At 33.6% G+C, this 24476-nt stretch overlaps 1 protein-coding gene across 1 annotated transcript in view; it reads right to left on the reverse strand.

The window, feature by feature from the left end:
* The window catches only part of LOC136043833 (A-kinase anchor protein 17A-like), a 43641-nt gene that overhangs the window by 6428 nt on the left and 12737 nt on the right, over positions 1-24476 (reverse strand). Inside the window, exons 4-10 of the mRNA XM_065728768.1 lie at positions 23599-23835; positions 18349-18497; positions 17103-17304; positions 16561-16662; positions 11206-11403; positions 4828-5021; positions 217-534 (exon numbers count right to left, since the gene is read on the reverse strand). Coding sequence (XP_065584840.1) covers positions 217-534; positions 4828-5021; positions 11206-11403; positions 16561-16662; positions 17103-17304; positions 18349-18497; positions 23599-23835 — 1400 coding nt within the window. The remainder of the gene's footprint in view (positions 1-216; positions 535-4827; positions 5022-11205; positions 11404-16560; positions 16663-17102; positions 17305-18348; positions 18498-23598; positions 23836-24476) is intronic.

Here is a 24476-nt window from a genome sequence, read left to right on the forward strand (position 1 = left end):
TGAAGACTGCAGGTGTATGTTACACATTACAAAAGGGATTTGAAGTGTCTAGAGAAGGAAATCTAAAGACTACAGAGTGTGTATAAATGACAACAACGGAGAATGTGAAAACTTTTAGATTTAATAAGAACATGTATCAATAATTGCAGTTGATACCTCAGTAGCTCCTATAATACCATTAGCGACTAAAATAAGGCAATATTCTGTTCATTTTACCTGTTCCTAGGCCGAGATTCATTTCTAGAGCTGTGCTTTTGACTGCTTCTACTCCTTGAATATGAACGATGACGAGAATGCGAGCGAGAACGTTGACGAGAATATGAACGTGAACGCCGACGCATTGGTGACCTTGATTTTCTATGAGTTCTTGATCGCTCACATGACCTAGATTTTGAATGATTTCTATGTCCCTTAGGTGGTATATAGCGATGGTGAAAGCCATACGGATGTTTTCCCGGCCAATCTCGTTGACCCCTCTTCCATGGGGGGAAAGGACCCCCACGGTACGGACGTGATTCAAGACTTTTAAGCCATCTGCGAAAAAAAAATAAAGAAGAAATATCTTTGTGTTTTGATTATTCTGCTTTTACAATAGACAAATCCCTCAATCCATTTACGGCTATTCAGTTTAGGGTTCAAATTCCCTTGGTGTGGCAAATGCAAATGCAAAAAAAGATACAAAAACGCAAGATCAATCCAAGCCATGCTTAATTTAATGTTACTTCCAGAATGTCTGTTCCTGATTTAAAGACTGTTAATCCATTACCTGCCCAACATTTATGATTGTTTTTTCTTCACAATGTTTTGAACCCAGTCAAAATACATGATTATTTACAGCGCAAAGCTCGTGATTTGACTAACAGGTAAGTCAGAACTTTCACCACCGTGAAGTCCACGTGAATGTGTGGAAGGTATTGCCAAATAAAGTCTATTTTGTTTATGATAGTTCAGATTTTTATTTATTTCGAATGAAAACTCCCTTCCGTAAAACTCTTATAAAACAGGTCCTAAATACCAGGTAAACTCGGTATTCGATTAACTAAATTTATTCAGTTTTATTTGCTAGAAATGTTGAAAAAAAACCTACTTCACTACTCTAAAATGTATATAGAGATGTATAGAATGTATATAAGAAAATGTATATATATGTATAAAATGTAAGTAAATGTATATGTATAAAATGTATATAAATGGAGAATGTCCTAAATACCAAGTAAACTCGTTATTCGATTAACTCAATTTATTCAGATTTTGTGGCTAGAAATGTTGCTTACTTCAGAACCTTATTAAAATGTATATACATTGTAAATGTATTTAAAATGTATATTAAAGCACTTGTTATGACACAATGACTTTTTACACTCAATAGATTGCACAAATTGCTCAGTGAGCTTGAAAAGCCAATAGGTTTCTTAGCCCCTAAGAAAGTAAAAAAACCAGAGACTCCTTAAATGAATGAATTTCTATTGAAATTGAATCCATTTTTTAATTTATTTTCTCTCGTGACACTAATAAACCCATTTCAATTGAGGGCATATCTAGGGTGGGAAAAAAAATTAAAAAAATTCAGTGGTAAGCCCGTAAGCATTTGCACGAAAAAGGGCAGCTCAAGCAGAACCTAAGAGGCACTTTCAAGTCCTCGTGGAAGCTAGTATCAAGTAAACAGGGCAAAAGTGAACACATTATTTTAGTGATCGCTTTCTTTCAAATTAAAAAGATCTAGATATTTTATTTGAGCATTTTAGTCGCTTGTAACAGTTTTGGGCGGTATGATGCTGCTAATTGATAAATTTTATTATATATATATATATATATATATATATATATATATGTATATATACATATATATATATATATATATATATATATATATATATATATATATATATATATATATATATATATATATATATATATATATATATATATATTTATATATATTTATATATACGTATACAGCTGAGATTTGAGCTGCCACGAACAACAGACAAAACACTTACTGTCAGCTATAATTTTTTTAAATGACTTAAAAGTATTGGACTAGGCTTAAACGCAACAGTTATCATAATTCATGATAAGTTACATTAAAAATTCTGTCCATCAGTAGAGGTAAGTCCCACAGCCAGTCAGAAATTAAAAGATGATTTGCACTTAGCTAATTAGCCCATAAATAGGGGCCCAATCATCGAATACATTAATGATGATTAGAGCGTGCTAACGAAGCATAATGTTGCTTCTAAGTAATCATAAAGTTTGCTAAATATTGTTTTTTCTTTTTTTACCTGTGTTTGTTCCTGTTTATGTTTGTGATTTAACTTAATTCTTAGTTAATTATTGTTCAAGTTCACTATTTTCTACCTTCTTCTTTTCAGAAATAAAAAAGTGATGTACTAGCATTTCATCGATGAATAAGCGCCTGTCTATAAAGAAATTGAGAAATTAAACAAAAAGTAAGTTAGATGAACATGAAAGAAAAAGAAAAATTTTGCACATCGAACAACTTGTGTTTCTTACTGATGAATTTGCCAAAGTCATCGTTAATTCAACAAGAAAAAACCATGCAAAGCTCTATAAAATTTGAAAGTTATTTTAGCATCAGTTTGATTACGCATTTATTAAGTTTTACAAAAGCAAATTTATTCAAAGAAATCCTTTCAAAGAAACAGAAACACAAGTTTCTTCAACAACAATTTATAATAAACTGCTCTGGATACACTTCCCTTCACCTAAATTAAAGATTTTGATTAAATCACTTAAACCACTACTAAAACAAATTAAATCATCAAATTACTAATTTGCAACAGGGAATGTCTTAAAAAGTTAAAATACCATCCATAAAATCTTTCTAATCGTATTGAATTGACACAAAAATAGTTTTGTTTTAGCTTTGCTGTTAAAAAAAATTCTTTGCTTTCCAATGGTCCATTTGCGTCAACCTCTATTTCAACGGTCCATTTGTGCAATGGTCAATTCCTGTCAGCCATAAGGAGTAAAGATGTAAACCAAGTATGTATTTTAGAGGGAATATGGTTCCAATAGCCCTACCAAGGGTCTTTTTAATCACACATTGCATGACTCTGACATGAACAACGTTTAACGCATCCTCCATTTGTGAGATACAGGCATGACTTAAGTGTGTCTGCATAAGTCTTTTGATCTTGGACGTCCATAATGCACAAGCAATCATATCCACTTTTTGTGAAATGCATGTGCCTGCTTTGATTTTATCTCCTTAACGTCCTATATCTTCTTCATATGTGGCAAGCATAGCCAGTCGTAATGAGCGAAGCAATTAAAAAATAGCCAGTGAAGCGGGTCGTTTGTTGACCAAAGAACCGATGGTACATGCTTTCTTAGGTAGTCTGATTTTTATCACATTGGTCCAACAAGTATTAGGAATGGGAAGATCCCCTCCCTCCCCTCGTCTAAAGATTCTTCTGAAGAACCTACAGTGAAAATTAGAAGAAAAAATTAAAACTGTGACGAAAGAAGCAGGCGGAGGGGGACAGCAGAGACCTAATATTTGGCGAGTCTACTTATGTCAATGAAATGACCTTTTAGTCAGTGTAGGTATTTTCTTTCTGTGTATATGTTACTGAGTATTTCCGAAGTCTGGTTAATGTCGACATTCACCGGTGAATGCCCAAAAGTCCCTTTTCTCTGCTTGAATTCAATTAGCTATGCGAGTTAGCTTTTTCAGTCTGGTACAAGGATGGTAAAAGTTAAAGTTAGGTTAGGTTAAATTAGGTTATATATCTCAGAAATGGGTTAAAAACCTATCCTATTCTATCACAATCAAACCTTGAATAAAACTGAAAAAGTTGACTGGCGAAGCTGACTAAGTCCAAGGAGAAAAAAAGGTATTTTGGACATTCATGGTAACATATACACTGAATAAAAGCTCAATAATTAATGTTAGAAATGTGAAATTTTTGCAAATTAGGCTTGGAAAAATAGGCATACCTATAGGCTATATAAAAAACCAAGATAAATAATCACTGAAAATTAAAACTAACAGAAGAAATAACGTTATTGCAAGTGTTTGAAGGTACGTGTGAGAAGAGTACGCAAAGAAACATCACACGAGACAAAATGACAGCGAAGGACACCACAATGGCAATGAACAAGTTATATGATCTTTTCTTCAAATAATTAAGCAAGACAGTTGCTTGTAATAAAAAAAAACCTAATTGAATTACTAGAATACTATATACTATATTATATATTATAACATATAGTATAATATATTACATAATATATATAATATACTATACATTATATATTACATATATTATATTAGGATATCAAATATTATATTATAGACTTATTAATAAGACTTATTAGAATTGTTTTGGCTATTTTAGTACTGATAATTGGAAGATATAGTTTCAAATGTATTTATAATAAAAAAGGTCAAAATTTAAGCTCCCAAAATCAAATCAACAGCCAAACAGTTATTATGAGTTATAATTTTTTGTAAACCATATAATAGCATCAAATTTTACTTAAAACCAACAGTTATTACATTTATACTAGTGATATAAGTTTCCATTAAAAACTCTGACATTGGCAAAACTCGAATCCACATCTACCCATATATTAGAGAGTCGTTGTGCCACTTAGCTACAGTGGCATTTACTATTACAGATCATATTATAGCCAAACCGAAATCCCAACGAATAGATTCCCCAAAACAAATGTGTTGCCATTTATAATTTTCGTTTGTCACTAAAAAAAGAACCCAGTTAAAAAAAACATACGCAAGTCAATCTTATTATAGATTTTGAAACAGAAACTGAACTAGGTGGAGGTTTCTCATTAACATACCCTTTTCTATTGTCGTCTTTGAAACTTGAAGGAACGGGCCTGCCACTTTCAACTTCTTTTAAATACTGTTGAAGGGACATTTTGGCGTGATTTTCAAAATCACTTCCTGCTGAGTTTCTCTGTTTTCTCTCTGATGAAGATGATGGCGTTCGAGAAACCCTTCTCTTCTTCTTCTTTTTCTTGCGGGTTTTCCCCTAGAAATGAAGCTCACTTCCTCAATTAAAGTATTTTTGCGCAATTAAGAAAAAAAAATATTACGAATAATTCGCACAATTTATTTAAAAGCAGCGCAAAAAAGGAAGGAAAACTAAAACCTGTTGGGAATATCACGATATTTATTATAAATATGTTTGCTACTTTACCTTGTCAGCTATGACTCGATCTTAAAAAAAAACCGTTTCAATTAAGAATAACCGTTATTTTACTTATCGAGGCTAAAAATTAAATATCAAAACGTAAACAGCTAAAACTCAGCCTATTTTTGAAATAGGCTTAACTTTAATTCAGGAAATATAGGATTAAGTTTGGCTCTTACTTCACTTATAAAAAAATACTTACTTCACTTGGCTTTTACTTCACTTAATTACGTCACTTTTAGACTATGTTCACACTTAGGGGCAAATATTAACATATTATAAGGTTGATACTTTTTCTTACTATGAACAAGGGATCCTAGCGTTTATGGCGTGTACCGAGAAAATTAAATACAATAGTACTGCAATACTAAATGATACAACAATCAATTACAATTGGTTTAATTCAAAGACCATGCTTAAAAGTAATACTCTGTTTTACAATTTATGTATTACATTCAATTGAATGATGGTATTGCATTTAGAACAACATACCACGCTGTTCTACTTTTTACTGTCACTTGACACATAAGGGGTCATGTATTCCTCAAACCTAAAATGGGGTCGTGTATCCCAAGACATGCAGAATGTTTTGATGGTAGACATCCACTAGTTTTTCATCCCAAAAGATGACCAGTATATAAAATAGTACTGCATTACTTGTAATTAAAATAATAACTATCCATATTCTAGTTCAGCACCGTAATGCAGATTAATTCATTTTATCCCCTTTACTCACCTATCGTTGATTACGCTTCTTTTGGATATTATATATGCTTTTGTTTTTGTTTTATTGTTTGGCCCCAATAATGTTGGTTACCCAATTTTCCTAGTTAACACAATTTATAAGACATTTCCAGCTTAGACGATACATCCTTTTTCATTTCTAACAACGATGATAAGTTTGATCGAGCCTCGAAATTGCTGCATTTTTTGACAGTATACAGAAAAATATCATATTATAATATAATATATTATAATATATATTATAATATATATATATATATATATATATATATATATAGCAATAATATATATATACCCGTATAACAATACAATATAACAACATATAACTATAATATAACAATATATATAACAATATACAAATATATATATATATATATGTATATATATATATATATATATATATATATATATATATATATATATATATATATATATATATATATATATATATATATATATATATATATATATATATATATGTATATATTGAAAAATCTCAAAAAACTAAAATCACTCAAAAATGGGCCAGCAAGAGGAAAAACCAATACGTGTTCAAGTCCATCATGTCAAATTATATCAATTTAATGTCTTCATACAAACGAGCATTTGAGTGCAAATCACCGAAATCATCCCATACTAAGTAAAAGTGAAAACTGTTGCTTTTTATTTCTTTGGAGGCAAGTTAGTGCTAAAATTCTTGAAGAATCCAAAATTCTAGAAAGAAATCAATTACAAATTCAAGAACGCGTTTGGCCTAATCAAGTCTAGTTTGACAAAGTCCATAAACAAACGATTTAGAAAATGATAAAAAAAGAATGCAAAAAGAAAGCAAATAAAACAGACCCAAATGTATAAAAAAGATAAAAATAAATAAAACAGATCGAAGAAAAAATTTAAACAAAATCCAAAAATGTTATAGATAAAATTAGAAAAATAAAGCACTGGTAGTTTTGGTTTTTGCACATTTCAGTTGGAAAAGCAACTAAAATTTGCTCGTATTTGTACATGTGCTAAAATTTAGGCAACTTTAGAATGGAATTGGTTAAGTCTGCTTCAAAAAAATTATTTTGTGTTTAATGGTGAAATTTTTTTTTCCTATTTTGCCTATTAGTCCTTAATTTATGGAATATCTTAAAAAAGTATGATTCAAAGCCAATAAGTGCTTCGACGCCAAACTCGAAAAATTAAGAAGTGCCCTTGGTTAGATTGACTCTTGATTTGGAAATCAAAACGATTCTCGGGCTGTTGCTTATAGCCCCATTGTGCTGGCAAATATCATTTGACACAGAGGACAAATAAGCTGCGAAAATGACAAGCCAACGGCCGCATTGAAAAAAAAAAAACAACATAAATAATGATTCTTAAGATGAAATATCAATTAATGTCAACCAGCCTGGAGGACTGATTACTCTCACTCGTGGGTTTACATGTAGACAAACAAAATGTGGTTTGGGGTTTTTGACTGTTATTAAGAGCCAGCTGTTTGTACAAGGATGTTTTTTGGGTATCCCAGATACGGCAAAACAGTTCTATGTCAAGAGCTCCATTTCCAAAAAAATTCCAAGAGATATAAATAAATATTCAGTACCCCTCCCCCTCCTTCCGGAAATTTACCCCCGTACCCTCATTTACACAAAAAAAACTTTTGTGCAATTTTTCTAGATTTCATTTTTTTAACAAAGATACAAAAAGGATGGTAATTTTCGAACTTCAGGCATCAAATTTTCCCATCTAATTAGCATCTCTGGCAAGTTTTAATAAATGTAAGGTTTCTATCGCAATGCTGTCAAGAATTGTTCAGACTTTCTGGATATTCTTAATCAAACAATGCTCAACGAGTAAGTTAATAATTTTTCGACTACTTTAAATTAAAATATTGTTGATATTTCAAATGCAAGGAAAATTTCCACGGGGAAATTCTCCATGTTTCCGCAGGGGTGGGGGTAAATTTGTCCGGTGAATTTTTTCATTGGACAACAACCCTTTTTGTTATTTTTATTATTTTTTTAAATGAGAAAAGCAACCCAAGGTGCAGTTTTTGGGTGCCATGTAGCATTTTATTATTGCCTTATTAAGTCAAATTTATAAAGAGCAATTAAATATAAAAATTAACATATAAATGTGCCCGTAATTAGCTCTCTATGATATCTATGTATCCGGCCCAGCCTTTCTATTCAAAAATGTCACCCAAATTGCACTTTTAATGCACCACGTGGTACTTTATGACGGCCTTATCTAATTTATTAAAAAAACATACAATATAAGAATTAGCTTTTTTGTGTCCTTGAACAGCTCTCTATGATGTTCCAGTGCCTCAATAGCGACAAAGAAAAATAAGACGACATATGACTGCTGCCCATGTAAAAAAGCGATTTTGTCTCTTTGTTCAATGAGGAGAGTTGTAATTTTCCTGTATAAGGTTTCAACAAAGGCAATTTAAAGGGTCTACTTTTTATTTTGCTAAGACGTCATTACCAAATCAAATGCAACTGAATGATGCGACGCACGGGGCTGTCGGAATAGTACGTAGTTCAACTGTGATATTCAGTCTCCTATCATGAACACGGAAGTTGAAGGAAATGAAGGGGGTATATGCACTTTAATATTAACAGTAAAGCTGGCAAAAAAGCCTACCTTATTAAACTCACCATCGCCTACCCACAAGCTTGTTTACAATACACTACTGTCGTTTGCAGCAATTCATTACTGACAGCCTTAGTAAAAGCCCACTTAACTTATGCTTGATTGATGCGTGTGCATTGTTTATTTATGTATTCTGTAATGTTTTAAATCTAACCGAGTAACGTCTTTGCTAAATAGTAACTTTTCTTCTTTATCGCTTGATTAAAAATATCCTACTGAAGACTTAGGGAGGGACCAGGTTATCTTTACTTTTTAACCGCTTGGTACGCCACCCCCCATCAGGGGGAAGAGTGCATGTACATGGGTTCCCAGGATCGGCACAGGTGGGCTGCAACATATTCTGTAAATTATTTAATTCAGAATAAGCCCGTTCGTAGGTTCAGCGACGTAAAATGGCCAAACTTTCGGTTCCTTAACCAGTTCTGTAAAAAACAGCTTTGTCCAGCTCTCAACTTTGATGTGTTTGATATCGTTATTAAAAATATAATTTGCATCAATTTTATTTGGATCTAACAGGTCTACACCAATAAGGGTAGAGCTCTTTACTTTCTTTCTTTGGCTTAAAACCAACTTGAAAAAAACGACGGCAAGTGGAACAAGAAGAAGAAAGAATTGATTCTCATCTACGTCTTTTTATAGTAACACAATAGCAGAAAGTGAAGACAATCTTAACAATGAAAGCAGCTCAACTTTGACCAAATTAATTAACAAACGTGATCCAATTAATAATCCAGCATCAGCTTTGGCTCATATTTTGACGACACCTTTCAACAAAGAGACTTAATTTTCCCTTAGACTAACGGGAGAAAATTCGGATGAATCATCAGAATTTTTACATCTTTAAAACACATTTAGGCTTGTGTTTCCACAAGTTTTCGAACACCGCTTTCCCCACAGGTGTTTTTAGAGGAGTGGGGCTAAGGGGGCTCTTGCCACGGGAGCAAAAATTCTAGGGGCGCAAATTTGAAATAGATAATATAACATTTATAATCATTTTGTAGTTATTGATATGTTGTCTTTATTAAAATAAAGTAGAGATCGTAGTTGAAAGTAAGTTGCTTAATTACTGTAAAGCTTATATAATAATCCTTAATACTTACAGTAAGCATACATATCCGTCACTGCTTTCCCTTGAAGGATAGTCCATACCCATTGACTATCCGGATGTGGACCCCATCTTACCCTCCCCCCCAAATAAAATGTTGGAACTCCGCCCCTGTGAATCCTGGATACAGTTTTTTTCTTATATGAATAAGGTTCAATGAATACGTTTTCGAAATCTTACACAAGTTGCGGTCAAAATCTTGTTTCATCAGGCCCGAATTTCACTTTAGCCTAACAGAATACGATAAGTATTAACAAACGAGGGTCGTAGCCTAACTTACAGAAGCAAAACTATGAAAAGTATTATAAAACCTTTTATAGAATGAGGTTCTATTTGATTTTTAGAAAATTAGATTTGGTTTTCTTAGAAGTAAAGTAAATCATTATGGCAGAGTTTTATGAAGTTCATGTACGATGGTGGTAGCTATATAAACAGACCAAACCACCAAGTCTTTCACAACTATAATTTCAAAAGTCTACGCCCGTTTACACCCCTGTATGCACTTTTAATGACAAGAGGTACGTTAGGTGGCGCACTCGAGAGCCAAGTCCTCTGAAATGGGTATTAACGCGTCGTGTATTCTTTTTGCGGCTATATTTCTACTACAGAATTTTCCTTATATATGCTTTTTCCCTAAAAGTATTCAAAAAAACCATCCAAAAAAAAAAAAAACTATTCAAGTAGTCTATACCAGATAGAATAAAACAAATAAAATGAAAACATTATATAAATAATACTTGTCCACTTACATTAATTTATATGAGTGCAGCTATTTATGAAAATGAAACATCCGATTGTTTTAGTTAAAATTAGCCTGACTATTCCTTTTTAAAGCATTTACCAGAAATCTTAGTCTAAAAACAAAATCATAATCCCATATAAAAATAATAAAATATAAAAGAACATAAAATAAAAACATAAAGAAAACAAAAAAAAAATAATAGAACATAAAAACATAGTCCCATTCCTTTTTTTGTCACAATTGGATCGAGGCAGCAAGGATGGATTAATAATGAAGAATAATAGAGAACAAAATAAAACGAAAAACAGTGATGCACCTTCAGTGAACCTCAGGTTTCAAAGGGTTTCCAACACAGGAAATACCTGAAACCACTACTACTGAAAAAAAAAACTAATGTTTATCCGTTAAACATACATTTGTGAATTATCCATTCATTCTTTTGAGAAGCTCGTTGGGTTTGGAGTAGAAGAAACCAAGAAAGAAATTACTTTTGTGCGACGAGATAACTTTAAATAAAGGAAGAAAAGGATAGGAAGATTAGGAAAATATACAATAGAAGAATGGGAAAGGGAAGAATAAAGCTAATTACTTAAGGAAAAAAAAAGAAAACTTAAGAAGAGTATAAAGCATTACAAACAAAAAGAAGAGACTCCTATTTTCAGAAACAAATTAAGAAGGAGATAACATTGGACCAACGGATAAAGCTTCTATAGTTTAGGGGACGGGTTGTAAAATTCAGTTATATTAAAAACTTCACATAGCGTCGCAAATATAAAAAGTAAGCTTACCTCATCTGTTGGGGTTTCCTCTTCTGACTTGACTCGAACACTTTTCAGTTTACTGGCAGAGCCCTCGACAGCTCGTCTTAATCTGTCTTTTTGCTGCTCAAAACGCTGCTCTTCAAGGCTTTTATATTTCTTCATTAGCTTGGCCCTCATTTCTTGCTCAAGTTTTTGCAATTTGAGTTGCTTCTTTGCAGCCTTTTCCTGGAAAAATACAACATTTTTTTTTTTTTTAAGAACATCGACATAGTTTTGCGAGGCATGTAAAAAAAAAGATATAGCATTAAAGTATTATCGTCATTTTTTTCTTATTCCACTTAGCATTGAATGAATACCAGGCTACAGATATGGAATGGCCATTGGTTCAGAGACAAATTCAAGCTTGGTGTCTTCTGATGGTACATTATACAGTGATGGTTCTGATGGTACATTATACATTATTCTGATGGTACATTATACATTATTCTGATGGTACATTATACATTATTCTGATGGTACATTATACATTATTCTGATGGTACATTATACATTATTCTGATGGTACATTATACATTATTCTGATGGTACATTATACATTATTCTGATGGTACATTATACAGTGGCAGAGAAACGGTTGAAATATTGCAGATGAACTATCAACGGACTTGTCCTAATTCGTAAAAAAAACAGTATTTCTTTATTTTGGGCAACGCCAGCAAGACAAATAGAGCTAATAACACTAAAGTCTACCGAATAATCTGTGTCAAATTTAATGATGTTCGATGACTCCTCGATACCCAAAATGGCATGCCTTGTTTTTAGTGCAAATTTGTTCCAATCAGTAGCATTATTTCACAAAAATATAGGGAGGAGAGGGGTTTTCATAAAAAATATGTTTTTCGAAGTCTACGATGGAGGCTTTTTCGATAATTTAAAAAAAAATTGTAAAAAAAAAAAAAAAATCAAAATCTACGTGGGGGATTAAGAGGGGCTAGGTGTTTGGAATAAAATATCTATTAATTGATATGGCTAGAAGAACCACGAACAGTTTATAAATGTTTCATTCTTTTGACTTAATATTGTTGGCTCAAAGCAGGGAGGGGGATGAAGGTCATACTAAAGTATTACCGTCCTATTTTCTTATTCAGCTTAGGATTGAATAAATATCTAGCTAAAGATGTGGAACGGCTCTTGGTTCAAAAGTGCAGTAAATCGTAGGGTCTTCAGTCGGTTCAAGTTACAGAGAAATTGCAGAGGAACTTTCAACGGGCCTAATTTTGGGCAACAGCCTAGCAGGATAAATAGAGCTAATAACACTAAAGTGTAACAATTCTCTTTCTTATCTGTCTTAGCATTGAATTAGCACCCGGTTACAGATACGGAATTACTATTGGTTCAAAAAGAAAAAAAGGTTTGGCTTCTTTTAATCTCCTCTACGTACAGTTTGGAATGGTTCAGAGATTCAGAAAGACTGTCGCTTGAAAAGGGGAGGAATGTAGGTATTTTCTAGTCGTCAACTAAATGGATTAGGAAAAGACAAAACTTGCACCATGCACTTCTGGTGCACCTTGCACCAGAAGACCATGAGACTCGAATTCCTCTTGTCCTAAGATACACGACAAAAGCTATGGGAGAGCATGGAATCAAATGGAAAGGTAGGACTCTCCAAGACATAGATTTTGCGGATAATTTGAGTGTCCTAGATGAAATGTTTACAAAATGAATGAACTTTTAAAGGTTTTGAGGATTCAGGGTGCGGGAATACACTTGAAAATTAATGTTAAGAAGACTAAGTCACTAAGGCTAAGAATAAACTAAAGCGGAGACATGATGCTGGGTAAAGGGGGATCGATAAAGTCGACAGCTTTGCTTACTTGGGTAGTACTGTTAGTAAAGATAGTGGATACAGTAAAGATATTAAAAGTCGAAGATCCAATTGAGTACCCATTTGACTGACCGTATTTCAAACAGTAAGCTTTACGAAAATGTGGTTTTATCCTACTTTCTAAGGTTATAATCAGAGAAAGGTTGAGACAGCTAGGAAACATTTTGCTGACAAAGGATGCCGCACTGGCAAAAATGGTCCTTTTTGCCCTCCATCTAGGATCAAACGAAAAGCAGGTTGTCCCCAAATTCGGTGGGAAAAGCTCGTGAGAAAGGATTTAAGGAAATTGGAGTGGAAGGGTGCAAAGGGGGATGTTTTGAATAGACTAAGATAAAGGAGCTGCGTGAATGTGCTGCCTTTAGACGGCTTGATGATACAGTGAGTTGTTAGTAGTAGTAGTACATGTGGTCTTTACTTTTACTTAAAAAGGGTATTGGATCTTTAAATGTTCATTCGAATCCAACCCTTTCTAATATTATGCGACTAAGGACTTCAAACTGTTCTCTGGAAAAATAATAAATTTACATTTTGCCAATAGTTACTTTTGGGTTCTCATAGATGTTGAATTTCACTGCAAAATCTCCAGTAAGACCACACCTTTTCGGAGAAGTTCAATTCTTACTTCTAAACAACACGGATTTGAATGTACCAATGAACAACTTAAACAATTAACAAATCTAGCATATTCAGAACCAACATAAATAACAGATTTTACAGTTTATGGACTTACAGTTTATGGATAGGAATTGTTTGATCTATAGCTCCCTTAAATACGAAGGGGGCTAATACTCCTCCACCAACCCTGTTTTTACATTAAAATCAAACTTTTGTATAACAGTGCTTGGAGAAACGACAACCATCCCTGAAAAAGTGTATCCATCCAAACGTTTCTTAATCTGAGGGAGGGGGTCTAAAATATACAAACAATAATAGTCAATGCGTCATCAGTTCCATGATTTTTAAGGTATATTCTTCGAAAAAATTTTGTTGAAGGAATACATCTTATCGACACCGATAGAGGGATCAAAGGGGCACTGACCCGTGGGGAAACAAGGAAACCATACAAAATTTCAATGAATAGGTAAAGGAGAAACATTCCCCTTGAATTTCGCTATAGCAAAGGTCTTAGTAGCACTCCCTCCTCTTCCTGAGAGTGTTTCTGTGGGCGCTCATGATCCTTATCCACCTCTTTCATATTAAACAGAAAGTTTCTTCAGTAATAAGAGAGGAGCTAATACCCTGCAACCCCCATATTCAAGTCTTGATCCAAAAACACTCCAAAAAATGAGAGTATATTGGAGAATAATTTCTGCCCCCCTCCCCCTCAAACCTCCTACATTACCTCAAATCTTTAGGAGATTAAACATTTTTGCACAAAAATACACTTTTTAAGGCTTCAGGCATTCTCTTTCCACCCAATCTATACGAATATCCACTTGCTCTGCTGAATGATAGTTGATGCATAATTATGCATCAATATACATAATTTTATGGAGCCTATAGTGAATTAAATTAGATAAAACTAGATCTACGTTGCATAGGCAACGTGAGGTGTTACGGCAACCTTTGTTCGGCTTCACCGAGTAAAGTGTAACGAGAGCAACACTATGATTTTGTTTCTTCGCTTTGATCAAACGCTGAAGTTGTTAATCTGTAAGGATCTTAAAATAAATACTAGGTACAACAACACGCAAAAGTTGCAAACCCCTCATAACTGAAGATGATTTTAGCCTAACAGCCGATTATTACTTACAAGTCCCCCTACATGCCTTACCAATGGAACCAAATTGGTCTCATCATCAAGTACACCGAAAACAAATAATAGGTACACCAACTAGCCAAAGTTACAAACCCTTCATTGCCGAAGATGATTATGAGCTAACAGCCGACTGTTGCTTAAAACTCCCCTATATGTCTCACAATTGGTATTGGCCTATTTTTGGTTTCAGCGTTTACCTTACTAGTGAAGTTGTCAACCCCTTTAAACTTTCAAACTGGTATATCTCATGAAGGAATTTTTCTATAAAAAAATGGATGATATATACTTTGATTAGCTCATCAAGAGCTATCGACTGCCCTCGAATCTATCTACTTAGTTAAAAAGTTGGCTTTTTTGCCGTAGGCCAAGTTTCTAACGTCATCACTTAGAAAGGAGCAAAGGATGAACTCTAATTCCTTTAGCAATGAGAGCTTTTAAAGTTTAAGAGGCACATCTGATACCATTTCTCTACCGCAATCTCAAGTGCAGAAAACCGAATGATAAACTCAGCTGAAATCACGAACAGAAATGGGTAGAAACAATAGATTTTTGGCCCCAGGCAAGAGTTCTACGAACCTTTCCAAAATACAAAGTCATATTCATCAATCCAGCCTAAGGTCCACACTTTCCGTAACAACTGCAGAGGTTAGACCCTTACCACTTTCTTGGAATAAGCTAAAATCGGGGTGCTAGAAAAAAAAAAAAAAAAAAAAAAAAAAAAAAAAAAAAAAAAAAAAAAAAAAAAAACACGACAAAACCAGTGTTGCTCTCGCAGCACAATTAAGCTTTAAGATAAATATTGATGCTTTAAATAAATAAATCTTTAAAATAAAATAAAACCGTTTGTTCTGAATGGACTACACGCACTGAGGAAAGAATGCGACATCACTGGCTATGAAACTCGGGGGCTCATTATAAAGTTTTTGATAACTCGATTGGCGATTTCAGAATTTTTAATCGGAAACTTTTTGGTCCTATTAAAGGCAAAATTTTTATTTTGTGCCATAAATTGTCAGAAAACACCACTTTGCGGTAACACAATCTTTTTTACAACTAAAGAGGGGTACTAAAATTTTCAATTTCCACTCGAATGAGCCTTTTCTCGATTTATCAGCCCATGAAAAAACATAAAAACAAACGAAAAAAAGCATCGGTGATCACTGTTCTAGGAAAATATCCGAAATGTTGCATTTTTGTAAGTAGGAGTTTGAAATCTCTGCAACAGTATTCTATGATGCGCTAAATTTAATGGTGTAATTGTCATAAAGATTACCCGCCCTTTTAGGGGTGTTTTGGTCCTTTTATAAAAATCATGCAATCGTATCGGGGATCGCAGCTTTTGGTGGGTAACTTAAAAATTAATTAATTTTATATACTCGTAATTTGAATTAATATAAAAGTCAATTTCTTTGAATTATATATTGCTACAAAACTTATTTTTTAGAGTTTCAATTACTCTTAATTTCCTTAAATTGATAAATTTCCCAGTTCGAGATAAAATCACTGTCCTGGAGGGGAAAAGGCAAAGATAGGTACTTGGAAGCGAATTCGCAGCACTTCGGGCGTAAATAAATTCTTTGAAGTTTCATTAACCAACGACAACTTCTCGAGAAGCTTAATTGCGCCAAATTCTATTACAATAAATAAATAAAATATTAAATAGTATTAGCAAAGCATGAGTTATAGCCAGGCAAACCTAAGCACCCTCAAATCGTGATCACCAGAAAACTTCACGTACCGCTTTCATTTTAGCTTTGTCAGCCTTTTTCTTTTCCAGATTTTCCAAAGCTTTCAATAGCTCATCTTCCTTCTTTTTCGCCTCTTCACGCTCCATCTTCTCCTAAAACATGAAATAATAATAACAACATACTAAACATAAAACCGTTATCTATTTTTCGTATTTCCAGGGAATGATAAGTTTTTAGTTTTTAAACTAATAGGCGAGCGTTTTCAGTTAGACTTTTACCTTTGCTACTATTTTTAATGCTTTCGAGACAAAATGGTTAGAATTTCGGGAAATTAGAAAGTCATTACAAAATAGCAGTTGAACTTAAGGACAGGAAGAAAGAAAAACAAAGAAAAGAAACGGAAGAAAAAAGTACGGTAAAAATAGCCTTTCCAATCAAAATAACTTTTGATATTTCCTGAAGGACTTTACCATACACTGAAATGGGGTTTCGGGAAATTACGAAGAAACTTAGATTAATACATTTGCTTCAAAATTATGACTTGCATCAAAGACAGAAAAAAAGAAGATGAAAAAGAGACAAGACTTGCTACCTTTACTCTATTCAAGAGAACATCCATTAGCCTTAATGATTCTAGTTTCCTTTGAGCCAGAAGTAATTTTCGCTCCTCAACAGCAATTTTTATCTCTGCGTCATATTCTTCCTTTTCGAACTGTTTCTCTAATTTTTTCTTTCTCTCAAGATCAGCCATTTTCTTTTCCTTCTCTTCATTTTCTTTTAGTTCCTGTAGTCGCCTATAAAATCAAATGTAAACCTTGATTTATGCCTACAAACACATCTAAAATCTGATTTATTACATATAAACTGAGCAAATCAGAGCATTCCAAATATTCATTCAAACATGTTTTTGGTCTAATGAGCAAACGCAACAACCAACACTGGGACAGCGTTTCTCTGTATCAAAGGTTCCCCGTGAGAAAAATTCATTTGATGTTGAAAATTTAGACTTTGAACATATTCATATAATATCTTATCTATATCACTTTAATTCAACGGTCGTTTAGCATCATTGGGTAAACCTCATCTATGTTATTGTTAGTGATTCTAGTCTTTTTGGACACCCACAGACGTTCATCGTTCCTCGAGCTGGCATGGGCCCAGGTTTATATTTCAGCCAACTAAATTTACATGATAGTAAACGATGATGTGCATGTATACAAGACCCAGCTGATCTTTGATTAGCGGAGGAGATTTAAATTCCAAAAACATATATAAAATGACAGAAAATTTTTGTTTTCACAAAAAAAAAACTGATGTGAACTCGATCAAACGACTGTCAAACAATAACTTCGTGTCCAAAGTGACGCAAAATTTGGTTCGAACATGTCAAAATTTGCACACCCACATTTTGTAGATTTTTTTGACGAGTACTGTCATCTTTAGATTAAAACCTGAAGCTTTGAAGGTCGCTTTCCTAAGTGTTAGATAACGTCAATATTTTTTTTTTTTTTTTTGATACCAGCTTGAGTTTCCAGATTAATCACTTTCTGATTAATCTAGTATGTCTTCAACCTGTCCTCTGTTGGCTGCTAAGATATCCAACATTGACCCAGAGGTCTAGCTACTCGTAATGTCGACTTTTAACCATTTAGTTTCATAGAAAAATTAACCAACGTGAGACGAACTTCACAATAACGGTAAGTGGTGAAAGCCAAGTTTTGGAAATTGGATGGCTGCCATAATTGTTTTTAAAAAAGTCGAAAATGTGAGGTTAAAAAAAAAGGTATGATTAAGTAAATTTGAAATTGGAATTAATAACCAGAAGAAAAGTGTTTTACCTTTCTTCTCTTTCCTTGAGCATTTCCAAATCTTTTCTCCTTTTGGATTCCAATTCCCTTGCATTATCTTCTTCCTGTAGCTTTTCCCTCTCCTGTTTCCGCTTTTTAATTGTTGACTCAGCCAAATGTTTCTGCTTATCGAAGTCCACCTAATATAGCGCCTTTTCTCGTTAACTTCCAAGTAGAAGAGGTGGAATTTATTCTGTGAAAAGCTAATTAGTCTAAAAACACCCTAGGCCTAAATAGTTTTTTTTTTAGAGGGAGGGGGAGTAAACTCCCGACAGATTTATCACAGAATTCCACAACAAGTAAGAGCCAATTATACTCTTTTTATTAAAGGAGAAAGAAATAGACTTGACACACTAAAAACAGTACAGCCTACACAGAGATACAACTTGCCTCTCTCCACACAAATTTGCTCCTTCCCTCATAATGACTTGCCTTCCCCCACCCACTGGAATCAAAATTCTTGCTAAGATCCTACCAAAACGGACAACTATCTGAAACAAATTTGGCTTTCATCTCTTATATGAGTAAGCAAAATTTAAAATATATTACGATTTTTAAAGAACTGAGCAGTAGTGGCAATATTATACAGAGCATTGAACATTTCACATTGACAATACTGTACCAACAGGTCAATAGTATCAGTTGTAATAACAGATTGAAAAAAAGATAAAATAATAGGTTGAAAAAACTGAAACTTAAAATAAGCCCATTTTCACACTGCAAAAATGTATTATCAGACTCTATGCTCTGATATGGTCCAAAAAATACAGCCTAAATTCCCTCTTTCGTTGAATTCTTTTTCCAAATGAAGCAGTTCAATGGATGACAATCTAAGAGAAAGAATCACAACTATTGGATATATCCCATTTTGGAACTTGGCTCATTTAATCAGCCTACTTAATACTATTTTTATCCCCCCCCCCCAAAGACTCATTCACTCCAACAATTCCAAAGCCTTATTGTCGTTCTCCTATAGGACAACAATTTCGTCCCTTTGTATCAGAAGGCCGATTTAGTAGATTGTACCACTTATTATTTTGTCTTTTTCGACTTTTCGTCTTCTCCCGATTCACCTTCTTCTATAAAAAATCCTTCTTATTTAAACCTATTCGAATTCTTTTTCTTCTTCTTCTTTCGAATGTTCTTCTTTAATCCAAGAATCAAACATCCATTCGATAAAACCTGAATTTTTTTCTTTCATTAAAGTTTTATTTTGTATTTGAAAAAAAGAATCTTACAGATAAATACAAATGTAGCCCCCCACCTTCATCCAACCTGTCAACCATAAATAAATTCCGATACTGAATAGAGCATACGAGGTGGTTGTGTTTGATAAACCACCTGAATTTTCCTTATTCTAGTTTTTAAGCTTTTCAAACCAAATTTAAAAGGCATGGTTTTCAATTTAGAAGTTGCATCAATCTTTAATTTTAAGAGTCACATAGTCTTTTAATCTTTTCTTTTTTTTGATAGGGCGTTTCCAACTACTTCTAGACATCTAACGGCAATTTCCTCAAAGGGAATACAATAAAAAAAGCGGTATCAGCTTTAGCGACAAAACTCAACAATGTTTATCTGTAGAGAGGGCTATAAAAAGTCATAAGATCTTAAAGGGTCACCCAGAGAATCAGTATTCATATTTAATTTCACATATTATTTTGTTTACCATATTGATATTACGTAGTCACCCAGAGAATCAGTATTCATATTTAATTACGTTCCTCATCTGGTGACGTTTTTAACATATTTTAATCACGTTCAACAGAAATTAAGCACAATTTTGTTAATATGAGTTTAAAATTTTAAGATCCCTTCTACGCACACGCCCAAAATATCTCTTAAGATCTTTAACTTTTTACCAATTATCCTTCTCCATTGATCTACTATTTAACCAAAGAAGACAGTAGAAAACCCTGTTATAACCATCTAAACATTCAAAAAGCTACGATTTTTAGAATCATTGAAGTTTCTGCACAAACTTCTAAGAGCAAGACTGTCAACCATTATTTTTGAAGAGATATGGTCCTCATTCGGTTTGGTTAAAATGGACACCAACACTGAATTTTCATGAGGCTTTTCATGAGCCAATTTTTGGCAATTTGAAAAAATAGCAAAAATATAATATTTAAAAGAGATGGAGAATTTGAAATACCACGCTACAAATTACTAGCGAATTCGGTACTTATGTATTATAGCGACCCCACTCAAGAAGTGAAGTTGGGTTAATCCTAATGAAATATACCAAAATATGATGAAAATATAATACTTTATGAACAAAATAGTGGAAACTAAGATAAAAAATTATGGAAAACAGGCCGCCCAGACCGCACTATATTAAATACCTAACCAAAATACCAACTATGTAGATAAAATATTTGATTAAAGTATACCTAATCATAGTTTTTCCGCTGAACCTAAGCTAATTGTCTCCGAATGCAGAAAGCTAAACCGGTTTTTCTCAGATCTAACAAATCTACTTAGATCAAGAACATGAGTGGGGTCGCTATAATACATAAGTACCGAGAATTCGATTAAGGTCACTTCAGGCACGTACGCAGGAATTTTTTTTTCGGAGGGGGGGGGGAGCCCAAAACCTTCGAAACAGCAGAAATAAAGTATCGCTTTTTTATTTAGTAACTAAATAAATTCAAAAAGCACGCATATCGGAAAATACAGATTAATTTTACTCTGTAGTATTGTAGCCGATGGGAGTAAGAAAACTGAAGCCTCAAAAGCACGTTTTAGGCTCAGGTTATGTCCATAGCGATTTAGAACAAGTGATTAATCATTTATATCCCACTGAAAAAAAAGATTTTAGGGTTAACAGTGCAATATGGGTGCTGCGGGGGGGTAGTTCTTCTATTGCGAAAACGTCGATCAAACAGTTCGTGGTAACGAATTGTAGTAAGGAGCGACCCGGCTCAATAGTAAATGAAAATCTAAAAAACGGAATTTTGGATAGTAAAACATACATCAAAAGAATCGGATATTTATGCTGATTTTAAATATACAAGTTTCATCAAATTTAGTCTTTGTCATCAAAAGTGACGAGCCTGAGAAAAAGTTGTCCTTATTTTTGAAAATAGGGGGAAACACCCCCTAAAAGTCATAGAATCTTAACGAAAATCACATCATCAGATTCAGCATATAAGAGAACCCTACAGTAGAAGTTTCAAGCTCCTATCTACAAAAATGTGGAGTTTTGCATTTTTTGCCAGAAGACCGATCACGGGTGCGTGTTTATTTTTTTTTCTTTTCCCCAGGGTAAATCGTATCGCCCCAGCGCCCCTAGAATGTCGTGAGAGGGCTCATTCTGACTGAAATTGAAAGTTCTAGTGCCCTTTTTAAGTGACCAAAAAATTTGAGGGCACCTACGCCCCCTCCCACCCTCATTTTTTCCCAAAGTCAACGGATCAAAATTTTGAAATTAACATAGCCATTTTGTTTAGCATAGTCGAAAACTATGAGAACTATGTCTTTGGGATGACTTACCCCCCCCCCCCCACACACAGTCCCCAGGGGAGGGGCTGCAACTTACAAACTTTGACCAGTGTTTACATACAGCAATGGTTATTGGGAAGTGTACAGATGTTTTCAGGCGGGATTATTTTGGTTGGGGGTGAGGGGAGGAGGCTATGTGGGAGAATCTTTCCTTTGAGGAATGTGTCATGGGGGAAGAGAAATTCAATGATTTGGACGCAGAGTTTTCTAGCATTATTATAAAAAAAACTAATGAAAAAATAAATATGAAAAAGTTTTTTCAACTGAAAGTAATAGTACTTTCAGTTGAATATTTTTAACATATTCAACTGAATATGTAAACATATTTTTTACTAATAAATATTTTTTACAGTTACATATTTTTTACTAATAAAAACGTTCGTTAAAAATTAAAAGTTCTAGTTGCCTTTTCAAGTAACCAAAAAATCGGAGGGCAACTAGGCCTCCTCCCCCACCCCTTTTTTCTCAAAATTGTCTGATCAAAACTAAGAGAGAGCCATTTAGCCAAAAAAGAAGAATTAATATGCAAATTTCATTTTAATAATTTATGTGCAGAGAGCCAAAATCAAACATGCATTAATTCAAAAACGTTCTGAAATTAAATAAAAAAAACTAGTTTTTTAACTGAAAGTAAGGAGCGACATTAAGACTTAAAACGAACAGAAATTACTCCGTGTATGAAAGGGGCTGTTCCCTTCTCAACGTTCCGCTCTTTACGCTAAAGTTTTACTGTTTAATGAAGTAGAATTGAGAGAAACAGTCAAACTTTAGCGTAAAGAGCGGGGCGTTGAGAAGAGAACAGCCCCTTTCATACACGGAGTAATTTCTGTTCGTTTTAAGTCTTAATGTCGCTCCTTACTTTCAGTTAAAAAAACTAGTTTTTTATTTAATTTTAATGAAAAATGATAGTTTCCAAAATTGATCCATTAAAAGCTGTATTTTATCCTGAAAAGGGGGGGATAAACGCCCTAATATCAAGGTTAGTTTTATTTTGCTGTGGAAAGCAAACCGTCTTTACAAAAAAAAAAAAAAAAAAAAAAAAAAAAAAAAAAAAAAAAAAAAAAATACAATCTCTAATTGGGCAGTGATTTGACCGGATAATTGCATGCTGTAAAATCCCAAAAACAAAGGCTTCACACATGTATCTAGATTCTTAATAAATGTCCTACTTTTGCCAGAAATCCCAAGAGACCATTGGGAAATTAAACATTTCACAAAATTTGGGAGGGGGGCGGGCTCAAAGGTCCCCCCTGCGTACGTACCAGGGTCACTTGTAGGATAAAAATCACATTGAAAAAAAGATGAAAGAAATATACCATTCCGTTCCTCGTTCAATGTTCTTTCAAAATAACCACTGCCGTCAATTAAGGCCCAGCCCCCTCCCCAATGACGTTAGATCCAGCCCTATGCTATATATAAAAGTTTAGTTTCTATAGATAAAAAAACTTAAAATTCTAAAATATAGACTAGATTAGCTTAACATACGAAGGGTACAGCTCTGGCAAATGTTTAAGCGACAATCTAAAGAGGCAGTAACGATAAATCTGTACTGAAGAACATTTGGCTTTTTCAGGGAAAGTTGGCCAAGTGACGTCAAAATTAACGACCAATTAATGCACGCCTTAATGGGATGGGACAAACCATCCGATGTGGCTATATCTTAATTGGCTACCAGTTTCAACGTCACTTGGTCGATTTTGCTTGAAAAAGACATATGAAGAGACCGCCCCCAAATCAAACCTTTATATAAGAAATCCAGGATTTGTCACCAGATATTTTGACTAGTTTTACTGCACGAAGAGCTGTCATTGCCTTAACAAATCCAATATATTCTTGATACTGTATATATACTTCAAATAAGCTGTCTTGTCCGAAATTTACATTTCTTATGCCAGAAAGAGATGAGTCCATTCGCATTCGATAAGGGTCTAGTAAAGGTATATCAATTTGCCGTATTTGTCCAAACTGACAAAAAACCTAAAAAGAAGAGTTTGAAAAGGTTTCAAATAAATTTCAACTTTAAAATTCAACCGTTTAAGAGCCGAGTTGAGCAGCTTTCAAATTGAATAAGTTTTCCACAATTATTATTATACCGAAAACAAATATGAAAAATACAATTAATTGCCAGTGTTACCTACTGAGCCTACTGAGAGGCACATATGATAAACATCCCCAAGATTCATACGAAAGAAATTTAATCCTCGGGCCCGACCAAGGCATCTACTGTTCTATGCACAATCAATCAATAGATGTCACAAAATCGTTGAGATAAGGTAGTAAGATTAAACTGACAAACAGATTATGAATTTTAAATTTTACAGGCCAGAAAGAGATGAGTCCAACTCACATCGGAAAATGATCTAGCAAAAGCCACCAATTTACCGTACTTGTTGAAACTGACAAGAAAAAACATAGAAAAAAGAGTTCAAAAAGGCATGGTAAAATTTTTATTGAGTCAATTTCCAAACAAAATTAAACTCGAAATTGAGCAGCTTAAAAGGTAATCTGACAAAATTCCCTTTAAACCACTTCAACTTCCAAATTGACCAACGTTTTCATAGTTACTTCCTAGTGAAAAAATTGCAAAATAAACATCTTTTAATGCACCAATTTTTAAC

This window comes from Artemia franciscana, chromosome 2 (genome assembly GCF_032884065.1).
Source record: "Artemia franciscana chromosome 2, ASM3288406v1, whole genome shotgun sequence".
NCBI lineage: Eukaryota > Metazoa > Arthropoda > Branchiopoda > Anostraca > Artemiidae > Artemia > Artemia franciscana.